Source organism: Gymnoscopelus braueri, assembly GCF_963280865.1.
Source record: "Gymnoscopelus braueri genome assembly, chromosome: 16".
Taxonomy (NCBI): Eukaryota; Metazoa; Chordata; class Actinopteri; order Myctophiformes; family Myctophidae; genus Gymnoscopelus; species Gymnoscopelus braueri.
The window spans coordinates 15423716-15442077 of record NC_137616.1 but is presented as its reverse complement, the minus strand read 5'-3'; the positions used below and the strand labels follow the sequence as shown (position 1 = coordinate 15442077).

General features: G+C 42.6%; 1 protein-coding gene across 3 annotated transcripts in view; it reads left to right on the top strand.

The window, feature by feature from the left end:
- Positions 1 to 18362, top strand: part of cdc42bpab (CDC42 binding protein kinase alpha (DMPK-like) b) — a 106239-nt gene that overhangs the window by 57098 nt on the left and 30779 nt on the right. For all 3 annotated transcript variants that reach the window (XM_080453728.1, XM_080453727.1, XM_080453726.1), the window contains exons 6-17: positions 5029 to 5122; positions 5783 to 5983; positions 7388 to 7526; positions 8478 to 8587; positions 10457 to 10536; positions 11865 to 12043; positions 12895 to 13023; positions 14244 to 14377; positions 15314 to 15435; positions 15926 to 16046; positions 16371 to 16481; positions 16655 to 16893. In XM_080453728.1, coding sequence (XP_080309854.1) covers positions 5029 to 5122; positions 5783 to 5983; positions 7388 to 7526; positions 8478 to 8587; positions 10457 to 10536; positions 11865 to 12043; positions 12895 to 13023; positions 14244 to 14377; positions 15314 to 15435; positions 15926 to 16046; positions 16371 to 16481; positions 16655 to 16893 — 1659 coding nt within the window. The remainder of the gene's footprint in view (positions 1 to 5028; positions 5123 to 5782; positions 5984 to 7387; positions 7527 to 8477; positions 8588 to 10456; positions 10537 to 11864; positions 12044 to 12894; positions 13024 to 14243; positions 14378 to 15313; positions 15436 to 15925; positions 16047 to 16370; positions 16482 to 16654; positions 16894 to 18362) is intronic.

Below are 18362 nucleotides of genomic sequence, written 5' to 3'. Positions count from 1 at the left end.
TTGTATATCTTGAATCTTCTATTTTTGAGAATTACTGTTCTAAACCACTGTTCTAAATCCTAAGACTTTTCAGAAAAACTTATGTTGCTATAAATATATAGCTAAAATCTAAAATGACAGATACTTTCCCGGTTTTAATGGGTTAAAGCTGGTGATATCTGATGTCAGTCAAGACTGTCTGTTAACAGTAAAAACATAGTATGAAACACTCTTGGCTGGAGGCAAAGGCTAGTATCTAAAAGATAAAATACAAATGTAAAAAGTTGACACATAAAGTGGTCTGGAACTGAACCATTGTGCGTTTCCTGGAACCATCTGCGATCTGAATAGAATTGTGTAGGCCGTGGCCTACCATGCACCAGCCACAAGCCCTGAGGTGGTGGTAAATTCAGGCTGTGGCTGCTATTTTATTCTACATGTATTTGATTGCAGTATAGGGCTGAAGTGGTTAGTGTGTTTTGTAATAATTATCCAAATCTACAAAGTAACTAAAGTTTTCATATAATTGTAGTAGAGTAAAAGTGCAATATTTTCCTCTGAGATGTAGTGGGTAGAAGTAACAGTACTGAAAATTGGAAATGCTCCAGTAAAGTAAATACAAAATCACACCCAGTGTGAAGTGGGCGGTGTGGTCACAGTGGTCATCACAGTGATGGAAGTTCACTTAAAGAAAAGTCATATTTCTGAAGTGGGTGGTGCTATTTATTAACAATAAACAATGGTTGGTCCACAATGGGTGATTCACTTAAAAAAATACATAAATGTGTTTTTTTTAAGTGCATGGTCCTATTTATAGGGTTATGCACATGTGTCATGTGTTTCACTAGCCAATCACAGTCCTGAATAGAGTCAATAGAGCCAATAAAGTCAGCCAATCATATTACAGCTAGCATTGAATGTGTAGGGGTTAGGGGTGTAGGGGGGTACAATGGTGGCCAATCACAGTGCAGCGAATGTCGATGTCCAAACCTCACATATAGGGGCGGTTGCACCGCCCAAAAATACCTTAAAACTGTACATAAGTACAATACTTGAGTATATGTAGTATTTAGTTACTTTACACCACTGCAAACCACTGGACCGATCGTTGCCAAATCTCTTGTGCACACTGCCAGTTGGATGAAGAAGTACTTCCATGATTTCTTCTGGTCACATATGTTTTATATTTTTTGAAATATTTAACTTTAATTTCATAATGTAAGTCACTGCGGCTCACTTCTGGCTGAAACTATGGAGTCATACGTCATAGATATATCATCGATGACTTATGTCATAGACTGGCCTCATGAATTCTGAGATCTACAAGGGGGCCCATCTAATTTTAAAATTCTGGTTGGCTAGTGCATTAGTTTCCCTACCATACTGATAGAAGTATATTGAGTATAATCCGGTAGCACTAGAAGCTGTTATGGCTCAGTGAGCTTCGCCATTAAGTCCTGTTTTTAATCTCTGTATGAAAATGTCACTCATTTCACCAGAGTAAATAATGGCATTTATATTATATTTATAAATGAAGCATTATAAATTCTGCGCGCGGCGAGTGTGCGTGCGTAACTATCCTTCCGTTCGACCAACCGACTTTGTGGATCTCCCCCCCCCAAAAAAATAGGTAAATCCGCAAATCCCCATACATGGTTGAATCAGCAGTTGGCACGTCAGACAGATACAGAAATCTCCATACACAGTATAGGCATAAAAGGGACACAGACAGACATATACAACGGGTATTGCATAACCGTAGGGGAATCGTTCCCAATGGACATCGGCCAAGTACTGTTAATTAGTGGAATCATTGTCAGGAGCACAGATGGTACGAGATTTTGATATCTTCACTGTTTGTGAGTAATGTACTGAAAGATGCTGTCAATTAGACCGCCATACTCACATGCACACAATAAATGGAGTCATTTTATGCTGTTAAAAGAGCTGTCTTTTAGAAGCCGTTATGCTTAGATTGGAAATAGTGGAGACTCTGGAGAGGGTTATTGATCTCAATTCACGAGTATGAATTGAGATCAATACTTTTGTGTACTTCCATGGCATGGACTTAAATATTTGTTTCATGCTGGTGTCACATACAGCTCACAACACGTCATGATGCAACACGTTGTGAGCTTATAGATCAGCTATTTTTGGAGCACAACTAAGTTTAAATCTGGCCAAATAATTTACATCACCTATGTTTTACCTGTGTCTTGGTTACATTACTTGAAGAAACCACTTCAAGTGTTTTTGACTTGTGACATTTTGCATTTGTATTGTTTACTCAGTGTGTTTTATTATGTGTGACAACCACTCCAAAGATGTGTGTCTTTGCCACACTCTACATGGTCAGACTTGTCCTTGCATTGATAAGACTGGCTCAGACAGAAGGGCTTTGACATGAGCTGCCTTCAGGGGAAGTCATCAAACTGGACCAGGGTCTATATTTAGACCTGCTGGTGGTGGGAGACTGTGACCCCTGTGTGACCCCTGGCCAGGATTTGTTGCTTTGGGTAAATAGTGTAATTACTAGAGATTTGCTCTTTTTTTAAATGGTACCGGTAATTCTTTTTTGTATTTTACTAGTAGCCTAGGCCCTCACATCTAGTAGCCTACAATATAGGCTATGTACTATTATTCCTCAAATACAAACCCGTCAGGAACAAGGTGGCTTGCTCTGCATTGGCCTGGTTGGTCATCATTGGGTTTTCACTATGCTGGTGGGTTATGATGAGATATGGTATATAATGTTCATTTGGGTAAATGCCTATTTTGCATGCTAGTGGTGATGTTCTGCAGCCTCGCCGTTCTCAGGGTTCTGAAACAGCCCATGCCAGGATAGATGGGGAGGGAGAGGGAAAACAGCATGAAGAGGAGAGTGTTCATTATCATCTGTCTGATCATGGTGTCATTTGTGGGAACTGTCTTTATTTGGTGCTTTATGGAAATATTCAAGGCCTCTATTACATGACATGGATTTAGTTGGAGCTATATGTATACACACACACACACACACACACACACACACACACACACACACACACACACACACACACACACACACAGAGCAAGAGACACACACACACACACACACGCACAATGAAATAATCCACAAACACACACGATCACACACACACATATCGGCATCGCGGACCGCCAGCGAACACACACACACACACACACACACACACACACACACACACACAGACAGACGGGGGTCCATAGCGCTGTCCTTCGTTGTATCACTGAGTAAACAACACGCAAACGCTGTTAGCAGCATGAGCTGAAAAGGCAGATCGCATGCCTTTATGTCCACGCTGAAGTAATGAAAGTAAGCAAGTGCAATTTCTTAGTGGGTCCGCGGATTCCACGCATGCGCAGTTTGATCATCCCATAGCGCTTGCGGCGCTGTAACCATGGCGACGATAGATCCCATAGCCCGAACTCCGAGCAATCATGCAGTTTCATAAAATACGAAGTGTACGGAAAATATGAAATTTGCAAACGTGAAATGTAGTGTAGTAGATTCCCCATGGCATGCAGTGTTATTTGTGCATTTGTGCAGTGGAGGCAAATGCACTACTGGTATGGTAGAAGAAGGCGAGCAGACAGGAACGGATAAACAGGAAGTCGACCCACAAGGGGATTATATTAATAATATATAGAAGATGGAAGATAGATAGAAAGATAGAGTGTGAGAGCGTTACTATGTTGGAATAGATACTATTTTTGAATTTTTGTATTACTGTCTGTTTACGTAAGGTATTGTTAATGTATGATTATGTTTCGTCCTGTGATGTATGTATGTATGTGTGTATTGTTGGTGTTGAAAAATCAATAAAAACAATTTAATAATAATAATAATGTTGGAATAGATACTGTATGTATGCTCTTCTCTAGTCCCGGTGCTGAATCTTCCTGACTGGATGTGTGTGTGTGGACGTGCACGCGCGCACAAACACAAACGCACACAATTTGTGGTAGAAATAAGAATAATGGACTCTGTATGGGACACAGGGGATCTCTATGGGTGACTGTTTTTGTGTTTCATAATGTTTCCTGGAAAGAAATGTGTAAGTGTGTGTCCGTCTTTAACTAGAAGCAATAGGAGCCTGGCCTAAACAAACACACCACGTTACCGCTTTCAACCTGGCATCTGTATTGTGGTCACATTTTGGGCAGATTTTCTATAATAGCAAATATAGCAGATGAGATTAGGTCAGCAGTTTTTGCACGTTTTTACTTATTTATTTTTTAAATTGAAAGTGTAAAATAGGGCTTAAGTGGTTAATGGGGGTGGGCGTTAACTTACCACAGCAAAATCCATGGTGTATTTTGGACTAGAAAGTGCCCATTTTTACTAAGAGCCAAATTAACGCTCTGGATTTGACTGTGTAGAGATAAAAGCAAGAGATAATGCCTTTAGGAGTATTGCGCACCCCCCCCCCACGCACGCACACACACACAGGCACGTGCATGCACACACAACTAAACATCCATAAAGTGTCCAAAAATATTCAACACACACACACACACACACACACACACCCCTACCTACACACAAACTCTCATATTTGTGCTAAAGCCAAAGAACATATTCCATAACCACAAACCTTAAAGTCTTCCTTATGTTTATCCTTTCCCTGAGTTAATTTTGAGATGTCATGCTGGTGATAAATTTACAGGGGAAATTACAGTCTATTTAATCCCAGATATATCAGAATTATTATACACAAACACACAATATCCCTTAGGTGATTTAATTAAATTTTTATGATAATAAGCTACGTGTGTGTGTGTGGGGGGGTGTGTGTGTGTGTGTGTGGGAGAGCGCGCGCGCCCCTCATGTGTGTGTACTTTGCCGTTCCACAGGAGTTTGGTTTGGAAGAATCTGTTTTCTTCATTCTTTTGTCTTTTTGGATCATGTACTCAATTTGTCTTTCTTTCTCTCACCCTCCTTTCGCTACCTCTCTCTTTCCCTCATGTCTTACCTCCCTGCTTGTCTTCCTCCCTTCCTCTCCTCTCTTTCCCTCTCCGTCCTCTCAGGGACATCAAGCCTGACAACATTCTAATGGATATGAACGGCCATATCCGCCTGGCTGACTTTGGCTCCTGCCTCAAACTCATGGAGGATGGAACGGTAAGTTCCATAACACTGCGGGCACTTCCCCATGTCCAAAACAAACATACCCCAAAACCACACCGACCCCCTTCTTAAGCCCTGGGGGGGGGTCCCTCATCGGGGATGTTTGGTTTAACGGCTAGGTTCTGCCTGTGGTTGAATGTTCAGAGAACACCGTCCGGAAAATCTTTTCCCTCAGGTGTCGAATTAATGAAGAACTGAAACGCAGGATGAAATAGATACTGAAAAATCTGTTGTTTGTACCTTCTAATGTGTAAATAATCACATGATTGTATTAAAACGACACCATGTTATGTTTAAGGTGTACTTCTTTAATGCTTTGCCAGTGTTGCTGCCACTTCCTCATGATGGCATGAAGCGAGTAGGCCTATCTGTGACGGCTGAGATCAAATTCTCCCACCAGTTTTCTCTGAAAGCTGCTTCCACTGTGAATGTGATCAATTATGGAGATGATAATAAGAAAATTGTGTTCGGTTTGTGAACTATAAATATTCCAAATACAAACACAGCCTCTTTTCCTGCGTGGATACCATTAAACAATCCAGCAAACACAGACTCTTAAACAGCAGCCTGTCTGATAAGGGAGATCAGCTGCTGATTATATTTCTCATGAATCCCTCTCTTCTCCTCCTCCTCCCTCCCTCTTCCTCTCTTTAGGTCCAGTCCTCCGTGGCGGTGGGGACTCCAGACTACATCTCCCCAGAGATCCTACAGGCCATGGAGGACGGGAAGGGAAAGTATGGCCCAGAGTGTGACTGGTGGTCCCTGGGCGTGTGCATGTACGAGATGCTCTACGGAGAGACGCCCTTCTACGCAGAGTCCCTGGTGGAAACCTACGGCAAGATCATGAACCACAAGGTGGGTTTTTACACCTGAAGAGGCATTTGTTGCTTTTCTTTTTAATAAACAAGGATTTGTCACAATTACCCAAAGAACATCAACATCGTACACGCTGCCGGCCAGAAACCTTGTATCTCCATATTTCATCTTTTTAATGTTTTTCACAAATTAATGCCCTATTTTATATTTCATCGTATGACACACCAAAGTAGCAAAAATAAGCCATCTGCAAGCTAACGACCCATCTTAAAAGAACGAAGGCACTGGAGCAACTCAGACGATTTAGAGCCTTTTATTGAAGGTGCAAGTACAAGGAATGACAATGTTTCGATGTCACTGGTACATCTTCATCAGGTCTACTTCATTGCGATGCGTTGTTTGCTTGTTGATCTGCTATTTCTGCGATTTTAAACATATACAAGGTTTCACGCCAACAGCGATGATATACATTCAGTATAATACATATTGTGTGTGTGTGTGTGTCCGTGTTTTTGACATCCCACAGGTGTTTGGTTTGGAAGAATCTCCTGTTTTCTTAATTCTGTCTGTTTGTCTCTGGGGAAGCATGTACTCAGTTTGCCTTTCTCTCTCTCTCTCCCTCCTTGCTCAATGCCATGTCAGTATAATATTAATGGGGAAATATGAGCGATATACCATGAATCATGACAAATGTTCCTGGCTGCGTGTGGGCATGTCGGCTATTGTGGTGACAGACTACGTTTCTTTTGGCCAAATGGAAATAGCGCTTTTAAAAAAAATACTTCACCTATAAGCAGAAAAGTTCTTCCAACTTTTACACTTCATGAATTTCACTTCAACAGTCATTTTCTGGTTTTGCAGACTGTTCATGCAGTGTTCAGTCATGGCTGGAGATGATTTTCTTTCTTGACGTCATGCACATGAGCTGTTTGTGATTGGTGTACTTTTGATGGGACAGGCACACAGTACATACCAACAAACTCCCTAATCTGGAATTATTCCTGATGTAGGACTAGATTGGAAGACTAGCAGTCGCCGCTAAGTCTTTAGCTACTGGGAATCCTGATAAAGGAATCGAGGATTCCTGTTACAACAATATGGTGACAATGCAATAAGTGCCAACAGCCCTGCAGAGTAACACTCAGTCTGTTCTTTCTTCAACTGGTTGGCAGTATGTAGAACAGCAAGAACATAGGTTTAGAACGATAATACCTAAACATAATAATTACATATTGTAATAATCTTTCAGTATACAGTGTACTAATGTGTGTGTGTGGGGGCTCCTTTCATGCTGTTTCACAAATCACAGATTAGGACCTGGCCTGACTGTTTCCTGGCCTGACTGTTTTTTGTGAATGTTTCAGTCATGAGCTTTTATTTTGCTTTATTTTGCGGTTATGTGATAACCTTATATTTCCTTATACTCTCTCCACATACACACAGGAGCGATTCCAGTTCCCTCAGCAGTTGACAGACGTTTCGGACGATGCAAAGGATCTAGTTCGGCGGCTCATCTGCAGCCGAGAGCACCGATTGGGCCAGAATGGCATTGAGGACTTCAAGGCGCATCCATTCTTCACTGGTATGCAAAGATCTCAATTCATATTAACTGAAGACAAAAGCTGTCACTGTGAATGTCACAGCATAGTTTGATTACATACTGTAAACAAAGGGGTGTTTAAAGGGATGCCTGGACATACAATTTTATCTTAAAAGGATACTGCCGTGCCACGGTATTTTAACATTTGTTTCCATCAACGTAATTGTAAAAATATGATACATTTAGTGACTAGTATCACTCTGCATAATCGCTATTGCAGACATGTAACTTCATGCCATTCACAATTCACTGCCGTAGAGACTTGCATTTGATTCCTCCACGGGGCCAAGAGAAGACCATACATAGCATATGATGCTATGAATGAAAAATAACGCACTATTGTAAAAATATAACAGTAGAAATAAGAAGAAATGAAGAGTTGCAATTAGTGCCTCCTGAGAATATTTATTTCAAACTGTAATATTTCAGTAAGTCCAGTTTTGAGTCGTATGTTTGAAATAAAATGGCAAAATAAGTATGACTTTCTATTCAATAACAATTGTGCCAGTCAAGTCTTTCTTTTATTTCTATTTGGTTTAACAGTTCACACATCAACAGGTTCATACACCTTTCTCACCGTTTCATCATCAAACATAACAGTAAAATAAAATGTAAACATTTCCACTTTCTCTCACATACTGTACAGGGGGTACAGTAAGTACCTCTGCGTACTCCTAGGGGTACGCATACCCCCATTGGAGAAACTCTACACCAGCCTAAGACCAACAGTAAACCCCTACTGTTGACAGTGACAGGAACTATACACATGGAGGAATTGGCAAATACAAATAACTTTATTCAATAGATATTATAGCATAACATAGCCTATATCCATAGATATCACATATGCTCTTATTTGGCATTGATATTGTGAGGGCACGTTGATATTCATTAACATTAACTAACCCCCTGCCCCTGTTCCCTTCTGTTCAGGCATTGACTGGGACAACATCCGTAACTGCGAGGCCCCCTACATCCCAGAGGTCAGCAGTCCGACAGACACGTCCAACTTTGACGTGGATGACGACTGCCTCAAGAACTCTGTAAGTGGTGTTCAGTGTGAATTTTTACAGCAAATTTTGATTTAGTTTAGTCATAGTCTTTTGAATAAAATTTCATATAGTTTTAGTCATATTTTAGTCCTTTTGTCTAGTTTTAATATATATAGTTTTAACTCATTCAGTGCCAATGAAATAAAAAAAATAATTGCGAAGCATTTTTTCAATTTTCTTATACCTTTTTCAAGTAGTCACAGAATATTTATCTCCAGTATAATCGATCCCCTGATGGGTGCTAATCACTGAGGGTTGCACTGTGTGGTTTCACAAATGTCAACGAGGTCATTGGACCTTGTTGACATTAATTGTCTGCCTTTTGAAAATAACATTGAAAAATACATAGTAAAAAAAAAGGTGCTCAGGAGCCGAGCCTTTTTCAGTAATAAGTTAAACAATAAGTGAATGGAGCAGCAAAACTTCAAATGATATCTTGGGTTCTGACGTTTAAAAAACAAAAACAAAAAAAACACGTCAATGGCAGTCAATGAGTTAATATCATAACATTTTAGTCGACTAAATCTACAGTTGATTTTGTCGACAAAACTTATTTTGGCGGGCCTTGATGTCGTCGTAATGGCTGATTCTACACTTGGTTGCATGCTGAAAATAGCCGATCTACAAGCTCACAACCAAGCCCCCAGAACCCAGTGGTTTCACTGAAGCCAATTGAACATGGTGGCCATTCATGGTAGTGCAGGCGCGTGCAGGCCTGGGGCTTCAACACATGAACGAGGAAACGGTTTCGACCAATGGGCTCGACTCACGAGCATGCGCACGAGCTTGCGCACGGGGCTGCGCGCTTCTGTGACGCAAAACGCGTCACTGTGACGCAAAACGCGTCACAGAAGTGACGCGTTTGGAGCCCCAAATAGGCCTCGCCCACCAAATTTCCAACCCGGAAGAAGGGTTCAAACAGGCCCATGCGCTGGGTGAGCAACTCAATGCAAGTGGATGGGAGGAGAATTCGGGTGCCCTCTCTATTATTTTTAACTCTATGCTCACAACGCATCCCAGCTTGTAGATCTGCTAATTTCAGAGCGCAACACCCGAGCATAGCCAAACATAACATTTTAGTTCTTTTAGTTCTACTGGATCTCTTCTCCACTAGTCCCTCCCTAACATTTTAGTCTAGTTTTCATTTGTTGACGAAATTGTCACTATATTTAGTCTCAGTTTTAGTCATCATAGCTTAGTTTTTATTTAGTTTTTGTCTGTGAAAAAAGGTAGTCGACGAACATTTTTGGTCATAGTTGTAATCGACGAAATTAACACTGGTAGTGGTGGTGTTGTCCTCTGCTCAAAATGCAGCGAGCTTGAATTAAAATGCCGGGAGCCTGAATCCGACTTATCTCATCCATACACAGTAACATCCTCAGTGTCCAGAGAGTGCACAAAATGGAACCAAATGAATGGATGGATAAATTAACACTGAGGATTTTACTGTGTGTATTAATAATCCATCATCCAATTCCCCCCCATCTTCCATTTAACCGTTTTCTTGTCAGTTGTTTGACGTCTGAATCAAACAGAAAATGTCAGCGTCATAAAATACAATCTTCACAATAGTACAGGCTCTCCCCTCCACAGTCTCTCTCTCTCTCTCTCTCCCTGTTTCTCTCTCTCTCTTCCTTGATCTGCTTCCTTATTTAGTCATGCCAGTCTTTATGGAGCCATCTGTCATTCATTCCTCTCCTGTTCTCTCTCTTGCATCTCTATATGTTACACTCACTTTTGTTTGGTTCTAACACTCACAATCTCCTCACTCCACCCCCTCCTCTCTCTCTCTCTCTCTCTCTCTCTCTCTCTCCAGTGTGTTGTCTCTCATTCTGTGCTTGTCTCCTCATTGTCTTTCAGGAAACGATGCCCCCTCCGTCCCACACAGCCTTCTCTGGCCATCACCTACCCTTTTGTGGTTTCACCTACACCAGTAAATGGTAAGTGGCATCACACCAACTGCCCCCGCACGACGTTACCGTGCACTCACAACGCGTCCTTCACATACACCCATGTTTTGCTATTGTGGACAATGGAATGAAGACGCGTTATTGTTGTTTCTCTTTTCAAAAAGTTTCCAGTGTGTATCCAGGTTCTCTCCTGCAACGCGTTCTGAGCGTGTAGATCGTCTATTTTGAAAAATGGCATTTTTGAAAATGTTGGAAAATATTTCAACATTTTTGACAATTGTCACCAATAATGACATGCCTAAAATAGGGCCATCGGGTGGAAGTGATTAAAAAGTCATGCATTTGTTGGAAACAAACACAGACAGACAGGACATTGAGTGAACCAAAACGAGAGCTCCCCCAAAATGACACCATCGACCCCCCCCCAGGCGGATCTGCTCTTTGCACTCTGTGCTTGTGAAGTGTAGGAGTATTCTGTATGCTCCCCTAATAAGGTGATGTTCACGATTTGATGCTTTGTCCCCCCCCAAACGCTCTGCCCGTGAGAAAGTCACATACAGTCCCAATTACGTCTCTTATCTCTTCAAGGCTGAGTGATAATGGTCTTTCCTGTCTCTCTTTCTGCTCTCTCTCCCCTCCTCCCTTCTTCTCCTCTTTAGCCATCTAGTTCCATTACACAACATTTCCTCTTGTCAACCTTACCATCTCTGTCCATCAGTTTCTCTCTCTTCTTTTTCTGATCCATCCCCTTCTCTCTTTCAATTCTCTTTTTCTCCCTTTCCCTCCCTGCCGCAACAGAGAAAGGCAACGGGAATAATGAGGTTGCATTATAACATAACATGAGACACAAGTCACGACCCGGGGGGTCTGTAGCCATGTGGTTACGTGTGCTACCACGGACTGATTCACATGCTACCAAGTGGCAAGTGTCTTCGTAGCCACGAAGCCAACTGGTAGTAGATTGCTAAACAGCTGCTTCCCTACTACTTCTTATGAACAAAAACAAGCCAGGAAAACTTCACATAAGCTTGGGAAATGCTAATACCCCCCACAGACCGACCGCCTCCTGCAGACTGCCCCACAGACCCCCCCCCAACATCATTGCGAGCTTAAAGTACTGCTCTTGCAGACAATAACACGTGACTATAACATATGTGTATCACATGTAGATGGATGGGCATGGATTGAGATGGACTCCTTATCATCGCCCATTGTAGCACCGATCTAAAACCAGATTAATGTGCAAAAAGCGTAAAAAAATGGAAAGTCCAGGGCTGGCAAATGCCATTCGCCTGGGACACCAAATGATGCCCCAGCAGCCAGGTTGAAAGTGGATAACCATGTCCTCCTTTCCTCAGCACCCTGTCGGACCGGGGCTGCCTGCGGGAGCTATGTGCAGAGCAGGGTCAGGGGCCACGGGAGGACGTAGACTCGGGTGTCCAACGCGGCCTGGAGGACAGCCTGGCCACCGAGGCCTACGAGAGACGCATCCGCCGCCTGGAGCAGGAGAAAACAGAGCTCAGCCGCAAACTACAAGGTGAGGTTAAGACCCACTGGTACTGTGCATGTGACCATACTGGCACAGTATCATACTGCATACTGTCTAGTAGCACATCTATTTCTAGAAATGTATTCATACACTGTAAAAAGTATTAATTTAACTCTGACAAGGTACAAATGTTAACAAATGGACCTGTAAAGGGTCTATTTGAGTACCAAATTGATGAATGAACACTGAGGATTTTGCTGTGTACCAAACAGACCGTCTCCCGCCCAAGTGCCAAAGTTTCTACTGCTAAGCTAAAGATGAAAAGCCCTTTTGGGAAGCGGAGACACTGCGCTTTGAGCTCCATACAATATCTAGTGTCAGTGTTATATCTGTGGTCCTACCCGACCACAGATATACATTTCTCAATGGAAGAGTAGGGAGACCACCTCTAACGACCACAGTTGTGTTATATTGTATTAACATACTCTACCATATAGATTGGTAAATATAACATTTATTCACTTAAACATGTTATGGATTGCAGCTTTAGTACAACAGAACAAAGAAATCACAGTTCAGGATAAGGTTTGTCTGTGGTTATTTTTTCCATTGTTTACGATACTGTAACTCATTTTAAATACAGAGGATGGCTCCGTATTGTTGTGTATCAAACATAGATTGACAGCTGATGCTGTTTGACCTCAGCTGTGTGTCGTTTCCTGTCACCGACCTGACAATGCCCCCGAAGTTATGTGCAAAACTCACAAAAACAGGAGCAATGGCACCGCCCTAGAACAGGGCTGAAAAACTTGTCTATATGGTGTCTTTACTATGAACACTAATCTCTGAAGTATGGGTTAAAACTACACACATGTGACGAATCTAACCGTACATTACAGAGTCAACCCAGGCGGTGCAGGCACTACAGCACCCGTCGGCGTCGGGCGAGGCTCCTCTCGGCATCAACAAGGAGGTGGAGATCAGGAGTTTGATGAGTGAAATCGACATCCTAAAGAAACAGATAGCTGGTCAGTACTTAATCTTTCTGCTCTTACACAGCTCTGCTCGGTAGTGCGTGCCCAGGCCAGGATGATGGATTCTTGGTCCAATCACTTTGAACCTGGCGAGGTGAAGTTTGTCAAAACAACCGCTTGTTGTACGCCTATGGACATGTAGGGCTTTCTCGGCCACGTGGCCGTAGCTTAGTGGGTAGAGAGGCCACCTGGAACATCACCAGTTTGCGCCCCGGTCAGCCCCCTTATATGTGTCCAAGTGTCTCTGAGCAAGATATAGTACTTAACCTTTAACATACTACCTGAGCAGCCATCAGCTGGGTAAAGTCGAAAATAGAATTTCCCCAGTGGGATTAATAAAGGTCTACCTTTGTTAAGTGGTTAAGCCAAACGACTCAGTGGATTCCGTTTTTTACTATATACTAAATACCACAAAAGAGTCCAAGTGATAAGTAATATAAAATAGACCTCACTTCACCCTGATAAGTACACATAATGTAAGGCCAAATAGCTTGATCATACGACTTGTGAAGCAGGAAATATGTGCAATACATTATTAGATGATAATGTGCACAAAATTGCTTGGAATTGCTACAGTATGATGAAAACCTTGCATGTCGCAAAAAGGCTGTCTCTTCTTATTTTAATAAATGTTTGCTTCAGATAGGCGCCACTGAGATTGTGTGAGTGGGTGTCATTGGCCCAAGGACCATGAAACCGTGAATCATGGCGCGTAGGAGACCCCTGTAAATCTAAAATTCTAGGCTTACAAAGTTCATATACAGTATGTCAGTTAACACTGATAGCCAGACATGTAAATTTACAACCCCAGAGATGTCCTACCGGTCAGTATTTGTTGTGTATGTGAAGAGCCAGTGGCATGAAGCCACCATTTGTGGGATTTGAACGGAATGCTTTTAACTTGGAATCCTTTTAATATGAATGATGCAATTTTAACTAATCCAAGATGGACCAGGAGAAAACGTGTGGAAACAAACAGCACATTTAAATGGGTCAAAAGCTAGCTGGTTTTAACCACTTTTGCCCTATTCAAAGAATTTTGAAGATCTTTGAAAATATTTGCCTGACATGCCCAAAATAGGGACGCCAGGCGGAAAGGGGTCAAGTTTCATTGCAACTTAGAAATGTCCTGATTAATGTGATCGTTGTCAAAGACATGAAGTGGGAACTTGTTACAGACTTTGTGTTTATACATGTGTGTGTTTGTGTGTCAGACTCGGGCCAGTTAGAGAAGCAGTTGGAGGATGTGTCGTCGGCACGCCGGGACCTGGAGGACTCGTCCAAACACATCAGGACTATGGAGAAACAGATGAAAAGCCTCTCGCAGGAGAGGGACGACCTGCATAAGGTAACACTGGGGCTCTCTGGGTGTGTACTGCATGTTTGTTCTTGTACATCCATCTATGTGAGGACCGTATGTCCTCGTCGGAGGTGTGCCCAGAGCTGAATACTCTGTAACATTAAAACCAATAAGAACTGCTTCCGAAATCAGAACCAAAGAAAATGTTTGTTTTTGTCAATCCAACAGCTCAGTGCCATTGGACTGATTAGCCTACACTGATTTCTATCCAAATACAAAGCCCTAATTTATACTTGGCTGCATGATGAATAGTGAAAATAGCCAATCTACATGCTCGGCTATTTGTGAAAATGTGTGAACATTTTCGCCTATAATGACATGCCCATATTAGGACATGCCGGATTGATAGTGGTTAACAAATACAGATACAGTTAGTTGCACTACCGCACACTCCGAGTCCTCGTCTTAACACATCGACCGCCAGAGGTTAATCTCATAATGTACTCACCAGTGCCAAGGTGTTTTTGTTGTTTTTTTGTTTTTTTCATGTCGCCATAGATCTTGTTAAAATCCTTAAGATTGAGCTCTACACGGTCTGTTTACATCCGCGAGATCTCCCTGTATCTCCCAGTGAAGATCGCGTGTCAAACGGGGCATCCATGTTTGAGTTAGAGCGGATTACGTTAAACAGTGAAATGCGAGGAGAAAAAACTACAGGAAGAGAATTGAGTTTCAGTTTCGTCTGTAGAATGGGAGCGGGCGTGATCTTCAAAACCGGATCCCAAATAATTCTATTTCCTGTCATCAAACCGGAAACGGAAGTGGATCAAAAAAATTCCGAAAGTGCACCCGGACCGCGCATGCGCGAAAAGACCGCAGCCCGTAGGACTACGGGCTCGGCGCTTAACCGTTGGATTTAACGGCCCGTAGAACTACGGGCCCGGCGGTAAATGTGTTAACGGTGGAATGCAATGTCTTCACCAGGATATTTTGGACGCCAGTGAGAAGCTGAAGTCTCAGTCCAAGGAACTGAAGGAGGCTCACAGCCAGAGGAAACTGGCCATGCAGGAGTTCTCTGAGCTCAACGAGAGAAACACAGACCTCAGGTACCTCCGTCTGTAGTGACGCTGACAAACACCAGCCATGTACCTCCGTCTCACTGTCCTGCCGACTCGGAACACTCAATTCTGAATGACGTTGCAGGGCTTTTAGCCCTTTTTTGTAGCCCTTTTTTTTGCATTGTTTGGCTTATTGATAGGTGATTAACTGATTGATATGTCTGACAGTGTGATGAACAATTGGTTGTTTGGTTGGTTAATTGATTGATTGCAATTGATGCAATACATGCATAAATAATTTGACAAATACATTTTTTTTTACTTCACTGCCATTTGTCTTCTTCAGAAAGCCCTGGGGTTTATTTCATTCATGCCATTTATATTTCTATATCGTATTTTTTAGGGACGTCATTACAGTTTCTTTTTTTCACTCAGTTTTGTTTTTACTTACACCTCCCAACTGTGTTTTTGGCAAGAGCAGCAATGCATTTGACTATTGGATAAATCAAAGTGTTAATCTGAATGTGTTGTCGTCCAGGTCGGCCAAGCAGCGCCTGGGTCGCCAGCTGCGCGATAAGGAGGAGGAGATGGAGAGTCAGACTCAGAAGGTGGAGGCTCTCCGCCTGGAGGTGCGAAAGGCCGAGAGGGCCAAGAAGGAGGTAGAGTAGTCTCCCGTAGTTGCTACTGTAGCACACTCCCTATCTGTGTCTGTGTTGCGGTATGTGGTGGTTTGTGTCTGGTGGAGCCCTTGTTAATATTGTCTGCCTGTGAATATTCATGAAATTCCGTGAATATTCATGAAATTCCATGAATATTTATACGAGACATCCATGCAGAATATAGATTTGTGCTGTATTTCAATTGGTGAATCTGTATTGGTATCGTCTCAATTGCCTATTATGGGAAATGAAACGTTGTTGAGCGTGTGATTGAAAAAGAAGCATATATAGAGGATCTTTCTCTAATCGTGTGCACGCCGTCAGATGGAGGCCCAGGCAGAGGAACAATCATTGGAGGCACAGAAAGAGAGGAAACTGAGGGAGCGCAATGAGCAGTACAGCCGACAACTAGAAGAGGAGCTGGAAGGATTCAAGGTAAAACAAACACACACACGCACACACACACACACACACACACACACTCGCGCACACGCACACGCACGCACACAAGTTGCAATACCTTCCTTCCTAATCCACTCTTTCCCACCCATCTCTCACTGCCTCCCCTCTCTAAACCCTCTCCCTTGCACCCCCCCTCCATCCCCCAGTCGAAGCCCATGGGCTCTGCCACCCCGTCCACTGCAGACCAGGAGGTGGGCCGTCTGCGGGGGGACCTGGAGAAGAAGGCTCTGCTGTACAAGGAGGAGCTGGACCGCCGGGAGGCACAGCACGCTACCGAGCTGAAGGGCCTACGCAAAGAGCTGCGTGATGCGGAGGGCCAACACCTCGCCCTGCAGAAAGAGATCCTGATGCTCAAAGACAAGCTGGAAAAGACACGCCGCGAGAGGTACAGGATGTATTTAATTTATTTATTTATTTATTTTAGTCATTTTTATTTAATTCCTTTTCTAGAACACCCGACCAAGCCAGATAGCACTAGAGGATTGGAACCCCAGAACTTTACTCCTGCGTCACACAGACTCCCCCACCCCTAGCAACATTTTAATCGTATTTATATACCATTTAAAGGAAACAAAATGTCACAAGGCATCCCAACCACCGTGATAATGTCTGTCGTTTTCTTAATTTTCCTTTGCAGCGATGAATGTGTGAGGTAATTATGACCACTTTAAAAATAGCTCAACCCCCTGTGTAGAAAGCAGTAATACAGCAGATGGTAATCCCCTATTGAATAGTTCATCATAGTCCATAATGGAATAGAGAGTTACATTAACCATAATTCAATTTGTAGTTCTGCTAGTGGTACTATCTTATCTTCTAAATGCTTTCCCACTTTCAACTTCCACACTATTTCCAAAATTCTTGCTTATTTTTTTTTAAATGCCCCCCCCCCTTCTTTAACACTCTTGAGGAGTTTCACTTTCACTTCACGACTGAAGGTGGTTCTATTTGGTGATGTCATGCACATTGCGCCATGAGCTGTGATTAGTCTACTTTAAAGGGGACAGACATAAAAACACATACAGAAAACCCTGTTCTAGGTGGCTTGGCCTTCGTCCACAACATAAAAATCTTGTCTGCAGAGTGCACATCTCCATCTAATACTAATTCCTCCATTCAGTGAATAATACTGTGTTCCAGAATGGTACATTATACTGTCAGTACGGCAATGAAAACACGGGAGACTAGAGTAAAACAAATGATTAAAAAAACAGCCGCCGCTCTCTCAACACAAACACTTTACCGTAGGTACATCCCACTGTGTGACTAGGAAATGAAACGGTCAGAAATAAAAGTAAAGTCTTCTTTAGTTTTGTTGTGGTGTGGAACCCCTGGGAACTTCTCACGGACACGGGCCTGATCAACTTCTAATATAGTTGTTTTTGAGGCAGAAAGCCCTCAGAGCTCTTGTTATTGTACCCTCAAGCCTAGCTTCCCTGCCTGATAGCGTTGACAGGATCACCCCTTGCTGGTCATCTTAATTCATTTTTATTATCCACACAACAGGCAGGGTATCACGTTCTGACTGCTTTAATATGTTTGGGCTGAATAATGTGGTTGTTGTCCCAAACACCTTAGTTCGGCTTTGAAATATGGTCAAGCTCAGGGCCCCCCGAAAGCTTGGATGATGGATGATGTTTTCCCTTCCTTTACCACATGAACCCTAGCAACCCTATTCTGGTCATAATAGGTGAACTTTGAGCGAAAATTGCAGATCTAGTTCATAACAGATCGGGACGAGTTTGTGGATCTGCTATCTTTTGCTATTCGTCAGGCTGGGGGATGCATTCAGCTTGGAATGCTAAGGTTAAGGGTAGGGTTGAGGCTTAAAGAATGAATGTAGAATGTTATCGC